This window comes from Acipenser ruthenus, chromosome 7 (genome assembly GCF_902713425.1).
Source record: "Acipenser ruthenus chromosome 7, fAciRut3.2 maternal haplotype, whole genome shotgun sequence".
In the NCBI taxonomy this organism is placed as follows: domain Eukaryota; kingdom Metazoa; phylum Chordata; class Actinopteri; order Acipenseriformes; family Acipenseridae; genus Acipenser; species Acipenser ruthenus.
The window spans coordinates 43388696-43412544 of NC_081195.1; the positions used below are offsets into that span (position 1 = coordinate 43388696).

Genomic DNA, 23849 nt, shown 5'->3' on the forward strand with positions numbered 1-23849 from the left:
ATCAAGTTTCCTTAAAAGTTACTTATCAAAAGGTATGTAACTCTAGTTAAGTTTCTCCGATTATGTTTCATGTGGAGAATGTGAAACAGATTATACTCAACAGTCCTGGGCAACACTGACTCATTCGTCATTTGGTTGTGGAACTTTGATTAAGTCCTTTCCGTGATAATTCTTCAATCCCCATCGGGATCAACAGTCTTTATGTGTGGTCCTCTTCTTAAATGTTTCAACCACAACTATGGTTCAACACAGTGTTTAGTTTTTTTTGTAGTGCAGTAGATTTAGACTATGTCTCACTCTGTTATGGTCTCTCTGGTTCTTTCACCACAGTACTTGGTCTCGCAGGCTGTCACCACTTCTTCCCTATAAAGCATCTGTGGCTGAGGTTTACGTCATAGTTTTCTTCAGTTGTTTTTTGGAGTTTGAGAGCATAATGCTCTTTTTTGCCTTTTTAAAAAGTATTTTACTTGTAGGGATCTATGGTGCCAACACCATATAAAGTAATTCAAGTTTTAAGAGTCCTTGCTCTTGCATGTATCACTGTCTCTTATAAATATGTTTTGGTTCCCAGAAAAAAATAACAAAAAGTCAGTCTAATAATCGGTTTACCAGGAATACCTTGTACAAAACCTTAATTTACTAGAACAGCTAACTCTACAACCTGTGTATAAGGTGCTGTATATAAAGGTACATGATTGCCCTCTAGCAGTTTCCAAGCATACTGAGTTAAACCTGTTTAAAAGAACACTAGGGATTTCCTATGTCACAATATTTTTTAATCACATGTTCAGCCAGTTTTATCCACTGGAATTCATATGTTCTTTGAATGAACTGAAGCAGATGTTTTCAAAGAACTAATGACAGAGTTGAAAAGGCTGATTTATTCGCTCCAAATTATAGAAGTAAAGTTACATTTGACTATAACCACCTTCTATTAGAGTGAGCAATAAACCCAGGATCAACTGGGTGTTTTGCAGAAACACACTGCTTAAGCGGCCATATGTGTGGTCCAGTGGTTAAAGAAAAGGGCTTGTAATAAGGTGGTCCCCAGTTCAAATCCCACCTCAACCACTGACTGATTGTGTGACCTTGAGCAAGTCACTTAACCTCCTTGTGCTCCGTCTTTCGGGTGAGATGTAATTGTAAGTGACTCTGCAGCTGATGCATAGTTCACACACCCTAGTCTCTGTAAGTCGCCTTGGATAAAGGCGTCTGCTAAATAAAAAAATAATAAGTACAGTGTATCATTTGTACAGGCCTAGGAGAGTTTCTTATTTTATTTAAAAAGCTTTACTCTATATCTTGTGTCACAGCAGAGAGGGTTGCCGTCTGCTGTAAAATTAGCTCTTTCATTAAGAATTCTTATGCTGCCTCAAGTGGAATGGGAAGAAACCGCTCAACCCGTTATAAAAAAAAAAAAAAGTATAAATGCAGAAATCACCACAACTCCCCCCTGGGGAAATGGTGATGTGTTTATTCTTCAAAATGAAGCTGATCTTGTTTTCAAATGACAACATGATAACCCTCTAATTAAGATCCTCTGTTGGAGTTTGACTCAAGGCAGATAACAATAGATAGCACAGGGGAGAAAAAAAAGTCATTAGGTGTGAAATATTAAAAGCAATACTCTCTTTAAAGGTTACAGAAATAACTGACACCTCAGGATATCAGCCCTTCACACAGCAAGTCCCATATCCCACTGGAATACAGATGAACATTTGGATTTTCTTTCTCATTTTGTGTGCCACGTATTTGGAAAGGAAGGGTGGCTAACACTGCCCAAGGAAGATAAGGCAAGGTAAGTTGACTCAGTAGCTGATGCAACTACAAAGACTGATTATTTGGCCGCATGCCAAATACAGTATGTTGGCACAACTTTTAACAATATTTGTGGATTTATGCGTGAATGTTCATCAGCATACTTCGCTGAAACTGGCAGTACATCCATCAGACAGACAGCAGGTTTTGACTTGGGGCTTTGATGCCAGCGTTCTTACTGTATAAGATAGCTGGCCTTTAAATACAACCAGTAAATATTACAAAAAAGAGCACTAAATAACTGTACAGCAGGAGTAGAACACATAGGAAAAGTATAGCTGAAAAAAAGAGAAATATTTCATCAAAATCAAATGTACAAATAAGCACAATTTAAAAATGTATTCGCTGTTAAATTTGCTCCTGATATAATAGAGAAAAAAGATACATACATATTAAAGATTAAACTAGGTCAGGAGTAAAGAGAACAGAAATATAATAGAAATAAAAAAGAGAACAGAAATAAAATGAATTTTGTGGATTTCAGATGATGTGAACACGATGTGAGCTAAAGAGGGAACCTTCATTATATGATTTCTATGAGATCAACTAGTAGAAAAAGGTCAGAGCAACAGCATTAGCAGCAGAAAGGTTCACATCCCATTACTGGAACAAGCTAATCCCCAGATACCAGTTCAGTCTTTCATTAGAGTACAACTTTCCAAAACAAATACATAGAAAATAAAGGGAGGACCATCCAAGTAAAATGATTTCAACCCCAGTTAAATTATAATTACTATTCATATGATAGCCCAATAAATTGTAGAATGACTAAGGTTTGATCCAATGCTTTTATTCTTATACCGACAGATGACATGATGTGCTACAAATGACTGAAACTGTTGGCACGCATTTTAATAAAAAGCCAGTATCTCAACATAAACACTTATTGAAGCGTTTGTCAATTGCTTTCATTAATGCCATATATCTTTTAGAGGGATGTGTACAGTGCATATTCAATACACCAGCCCAGTACATGTCCTACTTTACTTTAACATGAGATCCTCCTTGTTTTGTGTTCTTCACAGGTTTCCATTGTTCTACTACAATTCTGGATATGCAGAGCATTTTCAACTGCAACACTATAGACACTTTTTAGTATAGTACTGAAAGCACGTTGTAGGTCTGCATGTTAAAATAAAAACACACACAACAAAACACAAATCATGTCGACAACAGGACTTGGTTTGATGGAACAGTTGCTCAGATTAAATTCAATTGATTTAATATCCTTTGATATTCCAATCCATTTGATACATGTGGAGCTTTTATACAGACATCTGTTGTCTGAGTTACACAAGGTGGTTACAGGATGTCAGTTGGGACGTATAAAAGGAGTTATGGTGGGGGGTGTAGAATACATGCAGTTTCTTAATGAACCACGTACTACAGGTAAACAAATCTTTCATCTTGTCTTTGGTTTAATCCTTTAGAGAGGTGTCATTCATTTCCAAAAACACACCACTTGAAAGATAAACTGCAAATATATCAGCCAGTCAAACAAGGCCACCCCATCGTGCAATTCTCACTTATTTCAAGAACATAGCCATTAGGATTCTGTTAAGCCTAACTAGTTTTCCAAATATAAATACTACTCAGATAGGGGGTTTTGCCCTTGGAGAAAGAGCTCATGATTTTGAAGTGACTTTATTAGCATTTCTTTTTAACATCCTCGTATATAAGGTGGACACACACTTCCAAGACGCAGATTAGGTACCAAGAACTGATAGATCGGTTTCTACAAGAACTGCAAATTGCTGGAAATGGCCAGAAAGAGCATCTCAACTTACTCTGTTCTCTTTGCTTTAGCATTTCTTTCAGAGTCCTTAATAGCTTCAGTGGCAAGATCTCTAAACAAGATAGAAGAAACTAGAATGTTAAATGATTTCTTCAGCCCAAGTAAAGCACACCTGGATGCAGAGGGGTTGGACAAGTCAGGCGAGGCTTTCTCAAAGTATTCTCTTCTGGAAGGAACCATGATGGATGAAGGCGGCAGCTCAAAAATCATAGTCTTCACAGTAAGTTATTACTGTACATTGATGAAGGCACAAGCAAAAATGTTTGTCTGCTTGATATAATGCATTATTACCATTAGATCAATTACAAATGTTTTAAGTGTGCAAAAAGGAGTTTTAGCTATTTGAATTTTGGTAAATGAACTGCAAAGTTTTTACTTTAATACAGAACCAAGAAGTACAACTATACATCCCTTTGAGAAGTGTTTGGCTAGTACCTTTAGTATTTACACTAGAGGTGGACTTATCCAAAATGTTTGTCCATTTTCCTGATAGTTTAACCTGGATTTGAGTTTAAAGTTAGTTATTAGAAATGTCAAGGAATAGGGTCCAGGTCCTGTATTGATCGTGAACCGGAAGTTGAACACATTTTTTTTAAACAGATTGATTATTTTCTTCTTTTTAGGATTTAGGTGTCAAGAAGAATGCTAAAGATCTCCAGGACTTCCTTATTTCTGCAAACTCGAAACTCTTCAGCCCTGCATTGTCTGTAGATCTGTCTAACAGACACCTGCCTTACTTCACTGTCAGAGAAGCAGAGGCACCCCAGTCAGAAAGCCAAAGCACTGCAACAGAGGAACGCAGAGATTCTGGAAGGGATGATTCTAAAATTCCAGTAGGCAAAAGAGACTTTGACAGTAAGTACAATGGTCTCTAATGAAATTTCTGCTTGAAGAAAAAAAAAAAGAAACATTCTTGTATAACATAATTAATATATAATAAATACTTTAAGTACAAAATTACTTTAACCTATTTTAAAATGTGTACATTCAGATTTGTTTTTATCATGCACAAATATAAATACAGTTTGTGTTAGATTAAACATATGTAAGTGGGAGGTATCCTTACATTAACACTCCAGTACAACTCAATTAGATGAGCCGTCCAGCATCACACAATGTACATATGAAATATGCTATGGAAAAGTATTGTAGCATCGGTGATATATGTACAGTAATGGGCATTACAGGATTAAATGCATGGATCCATGAAATACAACACTAACAATTCAACGTTGTTTGTTTTTAGTGCTAAGATGTATGCTGGGAAGAGTCTACCGACCATGCTGGCAGGTCTAGGAATTGCTTCAGTCCTCCAATGAACAAAGCTGTTGAAATTACAATGATCTAGTTATTCACCTTTGTGTTACGCCTGCAAGGCTGTTTATGTATAAAGCTTGAAATGTCCTAAGGTTGTTCTGTGCCATCTGTTTTCTTATTGAAATCACAACAATAAGAACAGTAATGTATAAAAGGTTTATTAAAAGTATTTAAAAGAATCTGCTAACAATGGTTGATTGTGTAAAAAAAAAAAAAAAGACATTGCATATGAAAACATAGCAAACACTCGAATTATACAAAATATTAACATGTAATAAAAGTGCAATACCCGCTTTAAGATCGATACATAATCTGACAAACCATCTAGATTTTAAAATACTGAAGTCATCAATTTCCAGATGATATTCAAAATTGTGCCATTAGCACAATTTCATCTTCATCTTTCAAACTAAAATTGACATTAAATCAAGATTCTTCCTATGGTTCTTAAATAATAATAAAAAAAAAATAAATAAAAAAAAAAAAAAAATAAATAATAATAATAATAATTAAAAGCAGCCTAGCTGTAGTTCAGAGTTGAAAAGATCAACCAACTAGCTATGAACGACTATTAGAGGTAAACCAGTAGGTTTTGCTTTGCCACTTTTCTTGCAATATTGTCTAAACTCTAAATCATGATGGAATCAGACATGCTTGATTTGATGCAAGTACAGCCCACAGATAAAGTGTTACAATCTGAAAAAGTTTGTCAGCTTTCCCTGGCCTGCAATCAACTTTTTCTTGGCCACGGCCTTGCTGCCTTTCCCTGGTGCTCCTGTTTTGCAGTCCAATTTATTATGTGGTTTATCCGATACCTTGGGTCCCCCGGCGGCTCTCTTTTGAGGTGGCTCATTTTCATGACTGCAGTTAGCATTTTCACCGTTTACATACGCCTGTTTCCTCTTGCAGCTCTTGTTTCCTGGCTGACCATTTGCACTTCCACTGCCCTTTTTCCTTGAGTTTCCTTTCTGCTGAGTATTTCCAGAAGTGGAGCCAAACGCAGGTCTCTTTCTCTCTATTATTAGAGCTTCATTCTCAGTCACATTTGCTGCAATTGATGTTGGGTGTAAATTATGGGGGAGAAAAGTTTACAAAACTATCATTCCTGAAGAGCTGAAAATTAAATGTCTGTTAATGGAATGAACTACAAGTCTATTAAAAACTGATCAACTGTAAGCCTCCCTGCTCATTTTGGGCTTCCTTAGGCAACAACTAAATTGGAATTGGAGGCAGCGGCCATTATATGCTAGATAACGGACTGCAGCAATTGTTGGGTGCAATTAATGCAAGTTTCTGATTCCTGTTAGTTTTAGGAGACACCTCGTTGTGATGGCTCTATACTCAGAACCCGATTGGCAGGGGGGGGGGGGGGGGGGGGGGGACCACTATCCTTGACATGGAAGTGCAATTCAAATCAGTACTGCAATAACATCCTCCACCAAAAAAACACACATTCCACAGTGACATACATACACTTTGAGTTGAAATTGTGAAGTAGTGGATTGTTAAGTAGTACTGAGTGTTAGACATGCCACGTACCTGTTGAAGGTTCATCATCAAAGCAGAGAACTGGAACCAGAGCTTTTTTAGGCGCAGGATGGACACAGGTTGGCACTTGACTAAGACTTGGGAACTGCAGCAGTTTTTTGTTTACAAGGGGATCATCATGGTACGTGCAGGCAAATTGTGATCTAATTGGATTCCCTTTTGCCTGCAGAAAGAAAATGTCTGTTAACTGTAACTGTACACTATAATTGATACAACACAAGGTACCACACAAATTAAGGGACATTTTAGGCATTTGTACCACTTTGCACCACTGTTATATACTTGATCTGAGAAAGGGGATGATCTACAATACATGCTCAAAATATGTTTTTAAATTCAATTACTTGGAGCAGCCATAGATTACCATTAATGAGAAGGAAGAGAAGGAAGAGTTTTTTGGTAGTACTTTAAAATCTAGTGCTCATGAGTACTCAAACTTTTCAGCTATTATTTAATACGCCTGTATATTCACAAGCATCCTTGCTTATGTACTTATGAACATAAATATGAGCATACATTTAAGCACCTTCACCATATCCTTGTTGCCGGGGATATGCATCCCATGCAAGTGGATAGTAACCTCCAAAAACAGAGAAGACTGCAGCATCTCTGGTGCAAACAATATGGAGGACCCACCTTGGCAGTCATAATGGTCTGGTTCCATCCAAGGTAAAAATTAAACGTTTGAAAGCTTTTAACTGCACATTCAGACTAATCTTTATAGTTCTTTCTTGTATCCAAAGTCTTTGATGTTCACCCAGGAGCTGGATTATAGATACTGACATTTCTGCCTTTTAACCCACTAGCTAAAGCAAGAAAAACCTCAAAACATTTGTCTATTCAATACACCAGTGCAAAATGAAAGATCAAAGGACCAAGCAAAATATAAAACAAACCTTAACTGCACCTAAAACAATATCTGAAGATTAGAGGTGCAATCCAATACTGTATGCTTCAGCACAGGGAAGATTACTCTACTTCTGTGCAATAAAATTGAGTGCAAGACACAAGAGGCCAGAGGCCACAAGAGATGCTTACCTTTAAATAATTTACAAAGTGAATTTGTAACTTTGGTTTCTGTGCTGCAGGCCTGAGAAATGTATACTGGTAACTACTTTTGATTTAGGAGTACCATTAAGTCTGGAAACTTCTGATAAAACAATAGCCCCAAAGTAACTTCAATATACAATATCCATAGCAAATCAACTGTATAATTTCTATGCAGCCGTACATCATACTACGATTCAAAACTCTATATACAGGAGTCCTGTTATATCAACCCCCACCCCCAAGCCAAGCAGGTGCTTTCAATTACCTCACTATCATGAAAGTTAATGGTGGGCATAATATACAAAGTTAGACCACTATTCCAAGTGGCCACAACAAGATTTTTGGTGAAAAATGGGCAACCATTAAAAATTCAACAGGGATTATGGGAATTGCAATACCATTGAATTTCCTGAAATCATTAACATCCATAATTCGATTTGAGACTATGCTGTCTTAGGGGGAAAGAAAAAATAACAATTACTCAGCTAACACAGACAAAGAAGCAATCTTTGCACCTCTGTAATAGTAAGTTAAACTTAGTCCCTTGAAGTGCAATAACTGAGTTAACATAAAAACTAACAATCTATAAGGAGGATACTACATGGCAGCATGTGACTTCTCTACCTTTCAAGTTTCTTTTACAAGCATGTAAAAACATTACAGGACGCTGACCAAACATATGTAGACATTTGGCAACAAACAGGAAACAATAATACTGCGAGTTTCCATTGTTATTTGAGTAACTAGAGTAAGTGCTATAATGGGCTTTAAAATTTAATTGAAGCAGAATGCTTAACCAAACAAATTCAGGAAGCTTCTAATTGCACTGGGAGTATCTCATTCCACTGAAACTGCTTCAGCAGTAACATTTCTTGCGAATGGATAATAACCAAATTGCCATCTGGCAATTTAAATTGTAATCAAGGAGTTATTAAAAAAAAAAAAAAAGTTTTTAGCTTATCCTGGAAATGAACAAGACTTCTAGGAAACATCATTTCTCTTTCTTTCAACAAAAACAGGCTACACTTAAAACAGTGACAATTTTAAATTAATGTTGTATTGAGTTGAAATCTTTCACAACTTTACAATAAAACATTACAAAGCAGTTAGGGTTGGCTATGCTGCAAATGATTGATCTGTGAGACAGTTAAACAACGTGGATTTACTTTACACCCTATAAAAAGTACACTCTGAGAGACTAACCATTTTGATTAGTCTGTTGGGATAGTTAGTTTTGCATACATTAAATACCGTATATCCCAGAAATAGACTTCATGGAGTACAATGTATAATTTAAAAGTGCAAAACATAATATATTAAGTGCAACTGGATAAAACTCTGGTTTCATTTTCACTTTATTTAGGTTTAAGTTCATCCTCTGAATATAAAAATATATTCACCCTTTGATAGTTACATTTTTACAAACAAATTAAACTAACCAATGTTGCCATGAATTGTCATTATAGAGTCTTCATCTTTCAATTGTCCCTCAAGTCTATAATACATTTGATTAGTTATATAAACTGCATTATGAACATGCTTGCAAGCTTCCTTGCAAACTGCACGCTCTAGATCAGATAACTGATAAATAGGAATTTGTACCTTCGGTGTCGTTTTCCCCTCATGCTCTAGTACACGATATCGGAGTGACTTTGGAGATGACCCAGTTGATGGCTCAGGGGACCTTAAAAACAAAATGCACAACATGTTTAGAGTATTACATGGAGAACACTGCTGCTAGTTAATTCAGAAACCAATACTAAATTAACTATCAAGTTAATTTCTAAAAGCATGTTATGGTAACAAGAAAAAAGAAAAGCCTCTTTGGATTTTTGTAAATGCACAAATATGAAAAATGGAGATGTATTCTATAAAAGCTCAACCAATCAAGTGTCATTACCAGGGTTGGGGTCATGATGACCCACATTCACAGAATGTGAAATAAGCCAACTTCTTCGAAAATAAATTTGAGTTAAAACCACTGTTTAAAAAAATAAATAAATAAATAAATAAAAAATAATGATCCCCCACCCAATCAGGAGCCAGTAATCAGACAAGTGGTCCCAACATCACTCATTTTCTTTATAGGTTCTTCTACTTGTCCCTCAAGTCTTTAATACATCTGAACAGTTACCTAAACAGCGTTAAGATGCAGGATACTCCAGCCTCAGCCATATCTCCCTCATCCCCGTACAGCAAGTCAGCTTTGTTTCTACTTGGGGGACTTGTTGCCTCTTCATCCAACAAGTGAAGTAGGACCTTCACAGTCTCTCTACCACCATATGCTGTGGAATGGTTTATGGCATAACATTTGGGCTAGATGGAATGAGAATTAGTAAAACAGTACATTTTAAAGTTCAGCATATTTTGAATTTAATTGACAAAGTTAAATTAACATAAACCATATTAAAAAGTCACATCTATTGCATTTCTTCAAGGACCAGCACAGCACATTAGAGCTCTTTTCTGGGCATTCTGACCTCAAACACTCAGGACATCCCAGGGGTTTACTTTGACATGGGCCAAAACATTTGTTTTAAAATCAGCACCTATTTAAAATCTGTTTTTGATAGTGTATTTAGTGTTTTTGTATATAAGACATTCATTAAAATACTCATTGGCTTGAAATCAATGGTGATCATTGTGCATCCAACAGATTTATCCAATATGCATATCTTAAATAAAAAAGGGTTCCAAATAAGATCCAAGGGCAGGTAAATTGGAATATTACAACGAAACCCCAGCTCCAAATAAAACAAAAATACTATTCCCTGATCATCTGCGTCAATTCTTTCCAAAGCAGCTTTTGTGTACTGCTTTAATATGAAAAACGTTAATTCTAACTTTCAGCTATTCATTATGATTAAACTAGTGAGATGGTTCTGGTACTCTTCCTATGAGACACCTACAAGAATACCGCATTCAGAGGGTCATGAAACATCTAAAAAGAGGTACTAGGATGTATAAAGGAATCTTTAAAACATCTATGTAATACTCTTTGTTGCTGACCAACAGCACATTACAAACCTGTCATGACTAAAGGAGGAATAACTTACTGTTAATATAAATTATCTGATGAAAGAAAAACCTGCACTTCCATTTATATCAAGTATGTATGTATACTAAATTTATATTACACACATACATACACACACAGTGCCTTGCAAAAGTATTCAGACCCTCTCACAGTTTTCACATTTTGTTGCTTTAAAGCTTGCAGTCATGACACTTTGAAATAAGAATTAATGTGTTATATACACAAACACAACAAGAAAGTAGTAAATAGATAATTAATATGAAATAAAAATGTAAGTCACAATTGCATAAGTATTCAAACCCTTTGCTGTGGCAAACCTAAATTAATTCAGGTGCACAAAATGACCTTAACGAGTCACACAATTAGTTGAATGGCTTCTGCCTGTGTGCAATATTAGTGGTTCTCATGATTTCAGAATAAAAACACCTGTCTGTCAGGTTCCTTGGTCAGGTAGTGAATTTCAAGCAAAGACTCAACCATGAAGACCAAGGAGCTTCCAAAGCAAGTCAGGGATAAAGTCATTGAAAAGCACAGATCAGGAGAAGGGTACAAAAAAATATCGAAGTCTCTGAATATACCTGTGAGCACAGTCTACTCAATCAAGAAATGGAAGGTGCATTGTACCACCCAGACACTGCCTAGACAAGACCGTCCCTCCAGACTGAGCAGCCAGGCAAAGAGGAAACTGGTGAGGGATGCCACTGTGAGGCCAACGACAACTTTGAAAGAGCTACAGAGTTCAATGGCTGTGATGGGAGAAAATGTGCATCAGTCAACAATATCCAGAACACTTCACAAAAGTAGCCTGTATTGGCAGGGTGGCAAGAAGGAAGTTATTACTAAACATAAGCCATCTCAAAGGCCGCATGGAGTTTGCAACAAAGCACCTGAGTGATCCTGCAAAAATGTGGCAAAAGGTGTTGTGGTCAGACAAGACCAAATTGGAACTTTTTAAAGTCTAAATGCCAAGCGTTACGTTTGGCGCATACCCAATACAGCACATCTCCCAGTCAACACCATCCCAACAGTCAAGCATGGTGGTGGCAGCATCATGCTATGGGGATGCTTCTCCTCGGCAGGGACTGCAAAGCTTGTTAGGATTAAAGGAAAAATGGATGGAGCAAAGTACAGGCAAATACTAGAGGAAAACCAGTTTCAGTCTGCTAAAGACTTAAAACTGGGGCGAAAATTCACCTTTCAGCAGGACAATGATCCAAAGCTACACTGGGAATCTGTGGAAAGACTTGCTGTCCATAAGCAATCCCCAAGCAACTTGAGAGAGCTTGAGCAAATCTGCCAAGAAGAATGGGCAAAAATTGCACCAAGCCGGTGTGCAAAGTTGGTAGAGACTTACTCAAAAAAGACGGCTGTAATTGCTGCCAAAGGTGCGTCCACCAAATATTGAGTGGACGGGTCTGAATACTTATGCAATCAACATATTTCTGTTTTTTTTCTCTTTAGTTTTTGCTGACATTTACTGTAACTTCTTACACTTGGAAGGTTTCAGTTTGAGCATTCAAATTTTGAATAAAATATTCAAGTTTAAAAAAAAATGTGTATGTATCACTTTGTAATTTCACAAAATGGTACACCATAGGAAGGGTCTGAATACTTTTACAAGGCACTGTAGATAGACAGAATTAAAGAATTCCATTACCCGTGCAGGGCTAATACCGATGGCGCTTGCATTGGTCGCTTCTTTTTGAGAATGGATGATATTCTTAATTCTTAGTCTCAGCTCTTGTACCGTTTCCTCTGCTGCTGCACAGAGGGGATCCTCACTGCTTCTGCCTTTTAGCAAGCGTGCCTTAATTGTGGACATGATCCGACTCCCTGCAAAACTAGAAAAAAATAAAAACAAAAACACCTCTTAACTGCCCCCGGCTGATCTCTGTAATGTCACTGAATAAGAACATAGCACAATGTATATTATTCATGGCTCATTTCTCAACTCATTTGTTGCACACAGAGGCTCTGCTTTGATCTTTAAGCTCCAGCAATGACGCACTCATTTCAGACATTCCTTTGCCAGATGTTAGATTACATGAAAATCAAAAGAGGTATCTGTTAAGTCTCAGTCAACCTTTTAACATTCAACATCAGATCAGAAGATTTCTAAAGTGTTTTGTTAAATAATTTCAAGTTCAGTTCAGTTGTCCCCCCACACATTACCACCACCCCAGGCAGTGCTTGAAAATACTTTAACTCCCCAAATGCTTGTGGATCCCAAGCCCTGGTTTGAATCATGCAGTACACAGACTGGCATAGCTTAATAGCCTCCCTCACCATCTTCCAAGCAAGTTTAGTTCTCTAAAATTATCTGGTGGTGCTGGGATTTAGTTCTTTGAGCTGCAGAGGTTTAACACATTAGCACACTCTGTTTTAAGCCAATTTAGCAGCAAAACGTTTTTTGAAGTACAGAATAAAAGTATTTTTTCCAAATGCATTCCTGCAGAAAATAAACTTGCCACAAAAGAAAATGCATTTGCTACTAAACAAACAAGTGGCAAGTGTCTGCCTTTTAAAGGTAAGCGAACAAAGCATAGCTCAACTTTTAGTTGTTAAATACTTGGCTAGAATGTAATATTCATCCAAGAAACTTGAGGATAAACTCTTTTCAGCTTTATCCTACTTTTCTAAATGGAGAAGGCAATAAGAAACAAGAAACATTAGCTGATAAAAAAAAGTAACTGATGGCACCAGTACTGCCAAATACTAAACGGAGGCCTTTAATGTAGGTAATACAAAGAGCCCTTTGACGTAGGTCTCAAATTGGACAGCAGCAGGCTTAACATAATGAAAAACTGTATTGTATTTTATCGTAATTCTAGAGCACCAGATGCAGATACAGATTATTTGCCACATAGTATGAAAAAAGACAAGTATGTACTTGCTTTAGTATAGATACATGTTCAATCTAGCTTTAATGTTGTGATTGGAGATCATATAAAATGGGAGACCCAGCCTCATTCACTTTCACAGTTTCAGAAGACACATATTACTCCCCGTCAACAGCCTCTGGCTCTGCAACGACATTTTTATGATTTCGATAGAATGGAGTGGACAAGCTGGTTTTAAATTCTAGCTCCTGTAGCGCAGAGATTCAGAATGAGGCAAGGCAAGGACATAAGCATGTTAGACTTTGCTTCTGCCTAAATACACAGCAGCTCTGGGAAGGAGGTGGATTCTGTATATCTTTCACTTGACATAACTGCATTTATCTCTGCATTTAAATGCAACCAGCCATAAAGCCATTGACCATGTTTACAGCAATTTTACCTTAAAATTGTTTAGTGGACAAAATGTGTTGTATATCTTGTTACAAGTGGGTTCCAAATTGGATTAGGATTGGTTCATGGAAATCCTCCCATCTTAAACTACTTCACTGAATATGGACAGCTTTGTTAAAAAAAAAAATAGTACATTACAAGCCAAAAACAGATCTAATTCTAACAACAAATTTCCATAATGCTTTTAACAAACAACTAAATTATCAAAATCCTGTATGATTTCTAGTCCTAAGGGTCCTGCGTGATGTACTACTACCCCAGACATAACCCTTTAAATAAAAAGTGCCATCTTTAGTCCTCATTGTAAATAAAAAAAAAAGCACAGGACACAAAGGAGTTGTTTCTCTTGCCAAGTCACCTTTGGTTTCATAGGGTTCCAGCTGTGTCTTAAAGTAACAGATATTTAGATGTCTGCAACAGACCACCTTCGATTTAACTCCACAACTGTTTCTGGACAACAGACATTTATCAAGAGCTGTACTTTATATCAACTTCACAAGAAATTGCTTGTCTTATAGAGATGTACGGGTTTTTGTTTTAGTTGAAGATTATCTGAAATGTAATATTTTCTGTAAACATATCTCCCTTTACATGCTGACTCAATTAAAACAATTGTCAACCATTAATAAACCTTCTATACAATCAGATTATGTCCTTGTCTATCACCACATTATATATGCAGTTTTATTAAACAGATTATTCTACAAACCCCTATTTCTGGGAAATCACACACACACACACACACACACACACACACACACACACACACACACGCATTAAAAAAAAACAACCCTTGGTCATGGATTATTTTCAAAAGAATGTTAAAATATAAAACAGACCCTGTTCTCATTCAAGAAACAGGAAGAATACTTCAGTATTGTGTTTTTATAGTAGTGTCAGCACTTTCTCTTGCTTCTCCAATATCTAAAAGAAAAACTTTAAGGCAGCATATTCAATGACAAATGGAATTCTATAGTTTTTATGTGGTGGGAACAAATGGTTTAGGAAAGATTATAAACGTGTATTGTAGAATACTGGCCCGTATCCCCAACAGGAAAAGCCTTTAATACCAAATTTCATTTTATAACAAAAGCAGGGAATCATGGCAATTACTCAGCTTTCTCCCAATTAGGATAGATGTGTGCAATATTTTCTGTGCATCCCTGTGTCGAGAGTACTCACTGTGCCACCTTGTTAGATACACACACACACCAGCTTTTGATACAATCAGTTAAGTCCAATAGTCAAGAGCAATCCAACACTACTTTAGAACACACAAACTTAGTATAAGTTTGGTTAGAACAGAAGCACACAAGTTACTAAAACATGAAGATTTGTTTTACAGAATTAGCCTATACCATCAGTATATATTATATATCACTATTAAAAGTATATACTATCATAACAATCTACAGTACATTAAGCACTATATTCAATATATTTTTCTAACATATCTGTGGAAAGTTAGTAAGCTGTACTTACTCAAACTGTGATAAAGTTATGTGATAATTTGCAACCAATTGTCTACAGCACCCAGCTCTCAACCTGTAGGGCATTATATAAAGCACCGACGCCAAGCTAGTGCATCAGCTAACCGAAGGGCCTCATCACCAAAGGGCCTACACTGTGGTAGTCCACATGAGGACAGGCCAACGTGGACCGTCTGCTAAACTTTACTCAAGCTTCGAACTAAAGGCTCCAACTCCAAACCAGGTTTGCATAAATTTCTGTCTTTTTTCTTTTCTCTTATTTAATGCTCTCACTCCTCATGTACCTGCCTGTTTTCACCTCCCTCAGCACCACCTTCTCTGTATCCATTTCTACTTCCTTTCCTCTATTGCTCCCTACCATGACCATTTTTAATATCCCCACAATCCTCTCCCTCCGTCTACTCTCTGCCACCACAAATCTAACTTCTCTAAGATCAACTTCTCTAAGCTCATCAAGCTTTATCTGCTAACAAACATGAGCATGCATTAAATCGTGTCTACACTGATAATTAGAGATTATTTATGAGCATGTACTCTAGCTGCCTCACTACCAGTCTTAAGGGTTTTTGTCAAGTCCGCCAGCAGCCGAGCGAAACAGAAGCTGAGCGGAGGCGGGTTATTAATGTTGCTAATCTCATCAGGGCGACAGCGAAATTCAACCTGCTCAGGCCGGTTTAAAATCCAGTGTGGACCTGCCTTTTGTGCTTGATAACAGTCATGCTGTGTGTAAAATGTGTAAGGCTCGAATCAAGTATTCAGTGAATACAACCAATCTGAGCGTCCATAACACCATCAGATCGACTGCACATCATCGCCATCACAGTTACAGACGCCGTCAGATCGTGAAGGTATAATAACTTGATGTGCACAACAAGCTACACTAGAAACTTTAAATCGTTCAAAACTATCTGCAACATCTGTGCACGTTAGCAAAGCATTGCCTGTGCATCCCAGGGACCAGTCTCTGCTGACGGAGTGTTCTCCACTGCTACAGATGTGGTAACAACACAGAGAAGTGCACTCAAACCAGGACTAGTAGATCACTTAGTGTTCCTCAAGAAAAAAACTCAAATAGAAAATATATATATTTTTTAAATGGTTTTAAAAAGAATCTGCATTTAGGAGAACAGATTTTTTTTCTTTTGAAAGTTCTGAATCTGACAAAAAAGTTGTTTCCAATAACTGTGCACATTTTTATTTTAGTATCATTATAATTATTTACAGGGCTCCAGACTGCAACTGAAATGGTTGCAAATGCGGCAAAAAAAAAAAAAAAAAAATTGTAAAAGTTTTTTTCGGGGTTAAGTGGATTGGCGCCTGTAACACAAAAATGCTGCCTCTCCCTTTAAAAGCATGTGTCAATATTCAGAACAAAGGCTCCCACAGGGTAGCTCCCACATGATAGTGTTGCATGCAACTGGTAATTTATCCTCAGCACACCTGCCACGTGATAATACCCTATGAACCTTTTGGGTTAGATTATTGCTGTGGTATTTAAAGTTACAGCCAATACTCCACAAACCTTAGGTTTAGGTTACCGTTATGAAATTTGTTTTAGTACCCAAATATATTACCCATATGTGATCGGGCTGTAGCATATAATGATGACGAGTTGCGCATGAAGCACTACCTTATGTGAGCTACGCTGTAGGAGCCTTCGTTCTGTAGCAATACCCTTCTGTCAACAATGACTTTGATATGAATTAATAAATGTCTCTGTGTCTTTTTGACTAAACTCTAAACGCTTTACAAACGTATTCGACGACATTTAATTGTCGGACGCCACTCGCTCCTTCACTCCGATTGCTTGAGATTCATGCAACTTGCTGAAAGACTAGAGCATGTTCTAGTCTTACAATGAGATTTCAACACGCTGTTGTATACAACAAGGGGGTTCACATGATGCAACATTGTTGAATTTGTACCGTGTGAACCTGCCATAAGCGCAGATAGGTGCTCTATTAACACCAGCAGAATACAGTAACCCCAGTTTCATGCAACAGTGGTGATGGTGATGACCAAACATTGTAGACAAATTTATTATTAAATATCGTAAATAGCTGAACCAACTTGCGGCAATTTGAACTTGTTTTTACGTAAAATAAAATGTAATCATAAGCAGGGGCACCATTTCATATTTCAGTAGGGTGGGGGGCCAACTCTAAGCGGGGTTCCAGCGGCCGCTTAGGAAATGTTTTTGGAAGGCAAATACTTTGATTGAGCATCTTTTTTCACCCTTGTATTGAAAAGCTGGTCGCCTTTTGAATCGTCTCTGTCGTATCACTTTTACTAACCACTTATGTCGCACATTGATACAATGTTAAAATAAAATCTTAAACACAAAACGACAGACATCATTCCCCATTATCGACACATCGAAAAATGCTGTCTCACAAGTTTAACAAGCAAACCTGAAAATAGAAATTATACATTTATTTGTTTGTGTTGTGCAAATTTAAATGTCTTTTAAAGAAAAACAGAGAACGTTTTAAAGAGGTCGAGACAAAGTTTACCTCGGGTCAGGAATTTCTCCAAGTAGTTCTTCTAAATTGTCTGTGAAGTGAACAAAGTCTGAAAGTCCTTTCAAATGCTTCCTTAGTGGATCCGTCTCTGAAGGAGCATAACCTTTTCCGCCAAGCTGTATGGCTCTGATGAATGATGTTGCAGCCTATATTCATAAGGAAAGCAAAAACGTTTAAGCAGAAATAAGAAGTCTATTTTTATTATGGTACGATCCCCCTCTTCCTTCTTTATTTGAAACCTGTAGTCAATATACATGTATCACAGCATCAAATGAACCTCATATCCCTGGTTGAGGTCAGCATTATCTTTAATGTCCTTAAATAGGACAACAATGTTTTGGCATATAAAATGCCCTTTTTGTTTCTTCATTTCAACTGAAATCATGTGACGAAAATTTGTGGTGAAGTTCAATGTGTGAAATATAGTTTATCTTTATGGGTACATTCCTGAATATACAAATTAAAACACAGAATGCAACTACTGTATGTTCAACTTCATTGTTTGCGATTGGTCAGTCCCCATTTTCTTGCTACATTAGTTAAACTGTCAAGTTACTGCCTGCTTGCTTCTCTGCTATTTTTTCTCTTGTGTTGTCAACTTGTTTGCGCTGACTTTTTGCTAGGAAAGAACACATGCACACAAGCAGCAATTTGAAATATACTTGTCATTCATGGAGTACTGTAATACACAGTACTGTGGAAACATTTGCTTTAGCAAAAAAACAAAACACTTCAATCTCAGTTTTCAATAGACACTCCATACAACTTAAAAGCAGGGATCGTTTTTATCTGTCACTCACTTACAGCAATGTAAACAGAATGTTATATCAATTATAGTGTTTCAGTATAGAGTTAGCATGCCATGGGCCATTTCCAAAGTCAGTCACTTTGTTTGTGAAGCCAAGAAAAATCTTTTAAGCTACATAGCTTGTGACAGAGATCCCCCCCGCCCCCACCCTTTTAATTTTATTACCAAAAAAAGGGACGTCTGCGTGTTGTGTGCTGCATGCTTTAGATCAGTGAAGGCGCCCCTTCCAAGACCTCGGTCTGGAATGTTTAGCACATGGGCCACGGCCAGATCATTCTTGGAGTTCACCAACAACTTTAAATATGCACAGATTACCACTGTCGGCAACTGCATTGGAAAGAAAAGAGAAGATACAAACAGGTTTAGCAATCAGTCTGGATCAATTAGAAATACGATATATTAGAAGCTAGAACAGAATTGACAGTCACTTCTATTATCTCAGAAGATTAAAATAAAGGGAATGCTGGACTGCATTTAAAAGCCGTCCCTAAGTTTTTTTTAATTTTTTTTTTTATGATGCTTGGAATCATTATAAACGGTTCTTAGTTCTGTTGCTCCAATATTCCGATTATCATTTCTCTATTGCTCAATATAAATGCTGCATACTGATGTCAGATAAACTTTTTGGGTTTTTTTTTTTTTTCTGGTTCATTACAAACCATGTGCTATTTAACCTTTTTTTCTATACCATACCATAAAGGTAACATCATCCCTGTTTTGCTGCTGGTTTAAGCAGCTTGTTGTGTTACAGAAGGAAAAAAAAAAATTACAAACTACTGTAATTCTTTTTTCAGAAGAGATGAAATGCTTGTGCATTAAGCCAGTACCTAATCCCTATGTTTTTTTTTGTACGTAATTTACAACAGGTGGCTTGGCTTACTGTAAGATGTTATTATCCGATATGCTTTGACATCTTGAACAGTCTTGATGTTAACTTTATATTAGCTCTAGAGCACAGTGTTCTCACATGTGAAATTCTAGGACTATTACTAGTCATAGAGGTTTATTTGCCCCAGACATGTTAGATCTGGGTGGGTTTTATTTGAATTTCTTTACTTATTTATGGCTGCTCTTAACTTTGGAAAATACTGGAAGCTTAAAGTGTATTAGCAGTGAATAGGGTTCAAATGCAGTTGAATGGGCATGGAGATTTAACTGCTCCCTCTATGTACATAGTATTTTTGAGGCATGCTTGTAGGGCAATATGGAGACACTGGCATTAGACACTCTTTTTGCCATTGTATCTCCAAGGTTGATATTTACCAGCCATCTTTAATACCATATTGTTATTGAAGAATGCAGGGCATGTTTAAACATATGGGGTAATACAGTATAAAACCAACACATGTTGTACCACAAGTACCTTTGAATGTTTCTGACTTTGCCTGTTGGATGGTGTTGCCGGAACTGGAGGAATGACAACATCAGCCACATTACAAGAATCTGAATTTCCAGAGAGAAACTCTAATAGCTGCACCTGGTTAAAGCAACATATATTATTCAAGAGTTATGAAATATGGTGCTTAATTATCATCCAAAATGCATGCACTATAAAGTCAAGGTACTATATTTATAATACCATTATATATTTTGTGCTTTGCATTAAACTCAGAACTCCAAATGGTGCTTTTCCATTGCCCATATAGTGTTGCACAGAACAATGCCCAACAAGAACACACCTAAACTTGGCAACACTGTCTGGGCAGTTGAGCCTTAGCTGAAGATTCTTGCTATTAAGCGAAATTCACTATTGCAGAATTATGAAGTCAAATACCTTGACCACATACCCATTTCTAAATGTAGAGGCTTTGATGTACTGTATGACAAGGGAAATATAGAAGTTATAGCATGAACAAAATGTGGTCCCTGAATGGCATTTTGAAACAGGAATTTTAACAATTAAAAGGCAAACATAGCTACAGTACACAGAGCAAAAATGTGTAATCATAATACTGTGGGACATTATTTGCTGTAATTTACACATACATATTGTAACAAATGCCAATCCCACCTAGTGAATTAGACAAGATAATTTCCAAATACTGTACAAAAAATACTTACAGGTGTGAGCAATTCTTCACAATCTCTCTCTGTTTTAAGTGTATCATACATTTCATAGACATCAATTAAGTCTACTATATTACTGCTCTTCAGGAAAGAATTATACATTTTCCTTATAGCATTGTAATTCTCTGGAGCATCCGAAGTTTCATGCAGCAAGTGCAGTTTATCCTTCATCAGGTGTTGCCAGGTTACAAGTAGATTACTCAGCAAAACTGTAAATTCTCCATTTTCCTAAAGAAAAATAATAATAATAAAGTAGTATTTTAAAATAGATTGGCTTAATGTATTACAGACATATGTAAATTAAGAATGATTGCTCTAAACTCAGCCAGAAGAGCACTGGAAAACAGGTCTAAAATTGATGAGCAAATTGGATAGTACATTAAAAAAAAAATGCCTAAAAACGACACACCATCTATAGTTTTGTTTTTATTAAAAAACAAACCAAAAATGAAGTGTCTATTAAGCATGTGCTTGCTGTGTGCAAGGAGGCCAGTTTGAGAAGACATGTCTCTTGGATTTCCACAAAAATGTAAAAATAAAAGGACGCATTTACAAAACACTCACTGTAGAAGTTACTTACATTAGTAAACAACAGCTCATCTACTGGTGTTAAAGTTGTCATTAGAATTGTGGTACAATGCTCTCCTTCCTCCCTCCACAAAATCCATTTAAACTAAACCTTTCATTACCAACAATGACCAAACTACCTCAACCATGTTTTCTGCCCAAATAACTAAACTATACATAGTCATCATTACTCCTTAACTAAAGCACTGTTCCAATCTGCAGAATTAGGCGTCAACTAAAACTTATTTTTTTCCCCCAGTAATGTTGACAACAAAAATAACAGATAAGAAAATAGCTTTAATTAATTTTTAAATGGATTTCAAAAGGGTCATGTGTCTACCAAATCCAGCTTTGGCATGTAGGTCCTACACATTTAAAGGATGGCCACTGAACTGATCAACTTAAAACACAGCTTTTCCATACCTCTTTGTTTATTTCTGCCATAGACAGCTGTAAGACCATAAGCATCTCGTCTGCACCACAGATAGTGGTCCTTTGAGACTCCAAAACTCTGTGACATTCTCTTCTGAACACTTTTACCATTGTTTGTAGATTCTGCTGAAGGGACGTCATCATTATTCCTGAAATTGAAAACAAAACCATTACCCCTTTAGTTTGGCTCCGAGTCCAAGGAAAGCTTTGTTTCAAGCATGAAAGCACATACAGTTTTACTGTAGAGAATACTGTATTACTCTATTTACTATACTGACGAAGAACTAACAAATAGGAAGCTGTGTGGTCCAGTGGTTAAAGAAAAGGGCTTGTAACCAGGAGGTCCCTGGTTCAAATCCCACCTCAGCCACTGACTCATTGTGTGACCCTGAGCAAGTCACTTAACCTCCTTGTGCTCCATCTTTCAGGTGAGACATAGTTGTAAGTGACTCTGCAGCTGATGCATAGTTCACACACCCTAGTCTCTGTAAGTCGCCTTGGATAAAGGCGTCTGCTAAATAAACAATGTTGTTTACTCTGTTAAAAATTGTGTTTCGGTATGTTTAACATACCTTTGTTAAGAGAAAGTGTGTTTTAACACAAACAGGCTTTTTGATACCATGGTAACCACACATTTATTTATCTTTAAATATAATGTCTTTGTGATGTCATTCAATATGTAGCTAATAATTAGGGCTTATGTTTTTCAGTTTTTATTAATTGTATTTTTCGGTGGTTATTTTATTTTTTAGCTTATTTTCGAGTTTTATGTAAATCGTTTTTTTCGGGGCTTTCGTTTTTGATATACTGTATGAAACTGCTGTTTTAGGTTACTTTCCAAAATGCTTGAGCGGTTTTTTTCTGTCAATTTGTATAGTAACTCGACAGTACTTGCACACTTAAACCTTCTTTCGTTTGCTGTCTTCCATAACGAAATCCCTATGGTCACGGGCACATTCTTCTGGAGTTTTTGTGTGTAGACATTTTTCTTTACATTTCGCCACAATTCTGTTTTAAATCCTCCGTATTTAAACTGTAATACAGTTTTAAATCCCGCTAACACGCCTCCATTCCTGATTGTAATCTCATTTTAAATCTCGCAAACGGAGTCTCCAATAGAATTGTAGGAATGTGCTGTCACTCAGTAGTTGGGGCGGGCTTAAAGTATTCAGAACGAATCAATGATAGATACAAGTCAGGAAGGCGGGACATTGCTCAGGAGCACTGGGAAATATATTTATTATTTTTGTAGTAGGTTTTACTTTTTAATGGGAAAAGGGTAAAGTCAACGTGAATTGATGAACCATTTCCACAGTTTTGCCGGTGTTTATTTATTTTTTTGAACCGCGTGTGTTTTATCGGTTTTAACCGAAAATCAGAAGCCGTACTAATGTAACGATCTAGTACTGTTCCTTTCTATTTAAACCTTCAGTCATCATGGTATCTCGTCTATTCATCAATTTATTTTCTTTTATTCTCCTGTATTATACATTGTCCATTTTTTTTAAACCACAAACTTTAGGTCATCCATGGCGTGTCTGTTCCTTTTAAAGTGCTGAACTATTGGTTCATTTTCTTTTTTTTCTTTTTTATATTTGATCAGTGATTGTGTATTCTTTTATATAATTATGTACCTGTCTCCCCTACATATTTTATTTTATTACATTTTATGCAAATATACGATATACAAGGCTGGTGTACTTGCATGACGGATTTTTTTAAGACTGAATATTTATTTTCTTTATTTGTGATTTCACTTTTATCTTTACCAATATATTTCCACATTTTACGTGTGTTTTTACAGGTTGCAATGTCCTTAATGTATCTATAACTCCTTTGTTTACTGTGGACTCAATTGTCAGCTAACTTTGCATCCTTTCTAGTTCTAAAAGCTACAATCAGTGCTTTCGAAAATATTTTTTTATATGTAAATGCTTCCATATATTAAAGAAAACATCCTTACCTTTTAAAATGCTCCCTTTTCAAGCCTCGCTGCAGCAACTGTCTCTGAAATCTGAGTTTGCTATTTAAAATTTAAAAACTTTACTCAGCTCCGCTTTATCCAATCACAAAGCAGAACCTTTGAACCGGAGATGAATCGGGAGAGC

The 23849-nt window shown here is 36.6% G+C and overlaps 2 protein-coding genes across 3 annotated transcripts; one reads left to right on the top strand and one right to left on the bottom strand.

Moving 5' to 3' along the window:
- Positions 1-1625: 1625 nt before the first annotated feature.
- pmch (pro-melanin-concentrating hormone) lies at positions 1626-5109 on the top strand. Of its 2 annotated transcripts, XM_059027003.1 has the most exons (4): positions 1626-1798; positions 3625-3833; positions 4237-4468; positions 4860-5109. In XM_059027003.1, the coding sequence occupies exons 2-4, from the start codon at positions 3690-3692 to the stop codon at positions 4907-4909; spliced, it is 426 nt and encodes a 141-aa protein (XP_058882986.1). In that variant the 5' UTR covers positions 1626-1798; positions 3625-3689; the 3' UTR covers positions 4910-5109. The 2 variants fall into 2 exon arrangements, with proteins under 2 accessions (XP_058882986.1, XP_033880593.1); XM_034024702.2 differs by lacking the exon at positions 1626-1798 and having other exon boundaries at positions 3442-3833.
- parpbp (PARP1 binding protein) lies at positions 5073-23821 on the bottom strand. Its single transcript, XM_034026691.3, has 11 exons — positions 23705-23821; positions 21733-21890; positions 20737-20970; positions 20039-20152; positions 18841-19002; positions 17859-18013; positions 12223-12406; positions 9663-9844; positions 9131-9212; positions 6470-6641; positions 5073-5978 (listed from the first exon to the last, which is right to left on the bottom strand). The coding sequence occupies exons 2-11, from the start codon at positions 21883-21885 to the stop codon at positions 5620-5622; spliced, it is 1797 nt and encodes a 598-aa protein (XP_033882582.2). The 5' UTR covers positions 21886-21890; positions 23705-23821; the 3' UTR covers positions 5073-5619.
- Positions 23822-23849: the final 28 nt, after the last annotated feature.

What these genes read in the sequence shown, in the direction of transcription:
- parpbp (XM_034026691.3), bottom strand. Translation starts at nt 21,885, where the DNA reads ATGATGACGTCCCTTCAGCAGAATCTACAAACAATGGTAAAAGTGTTC. An exon ending in TGGCAGAAATAAACAAAGAG is followed by an intron (nt 20,971 to 21,732) that starts GTATGGAAAAGC and finishes ATTTTTCTTTAG; the next exon opens with GAAAATGGAGAATTTACAGT. An exon ending in GGAGAAATTCCTGACCCGAG is followed by an intron (nt 12,407 to 17,858) that starts GTAAACTTTGTC and finishes ATTTTTTTCTAG; the next exon opens with TTTTGCAGGGAGTCGGATCA.
- pmch (XM_034024702.2), top strand. Translation starts at nt 3,579, where the DNA reads ATGGCCAGAAAGAGCATCTCAACTTACTCTGTTCTCTTTGCTTTAGCA. An exon ending in CAAAAATCATAGTCTTCACA is followed by an intron (nt 3,834 to 4,236) that starts GTAAGTTATTAC and finishes TCTTCTTTTTAG; the next exon opens with GATTTAGGTGTCAAGAAGAA. An exon ending in AGGCAAAAGAGACTTTGACA is followed by an intron (nt 4,469 to 4,859) that starts GTAAGTACAATG and finishes GTTTGTTTTTAG; the next exon opens with TGCTAAGATGTATGCTGGGA.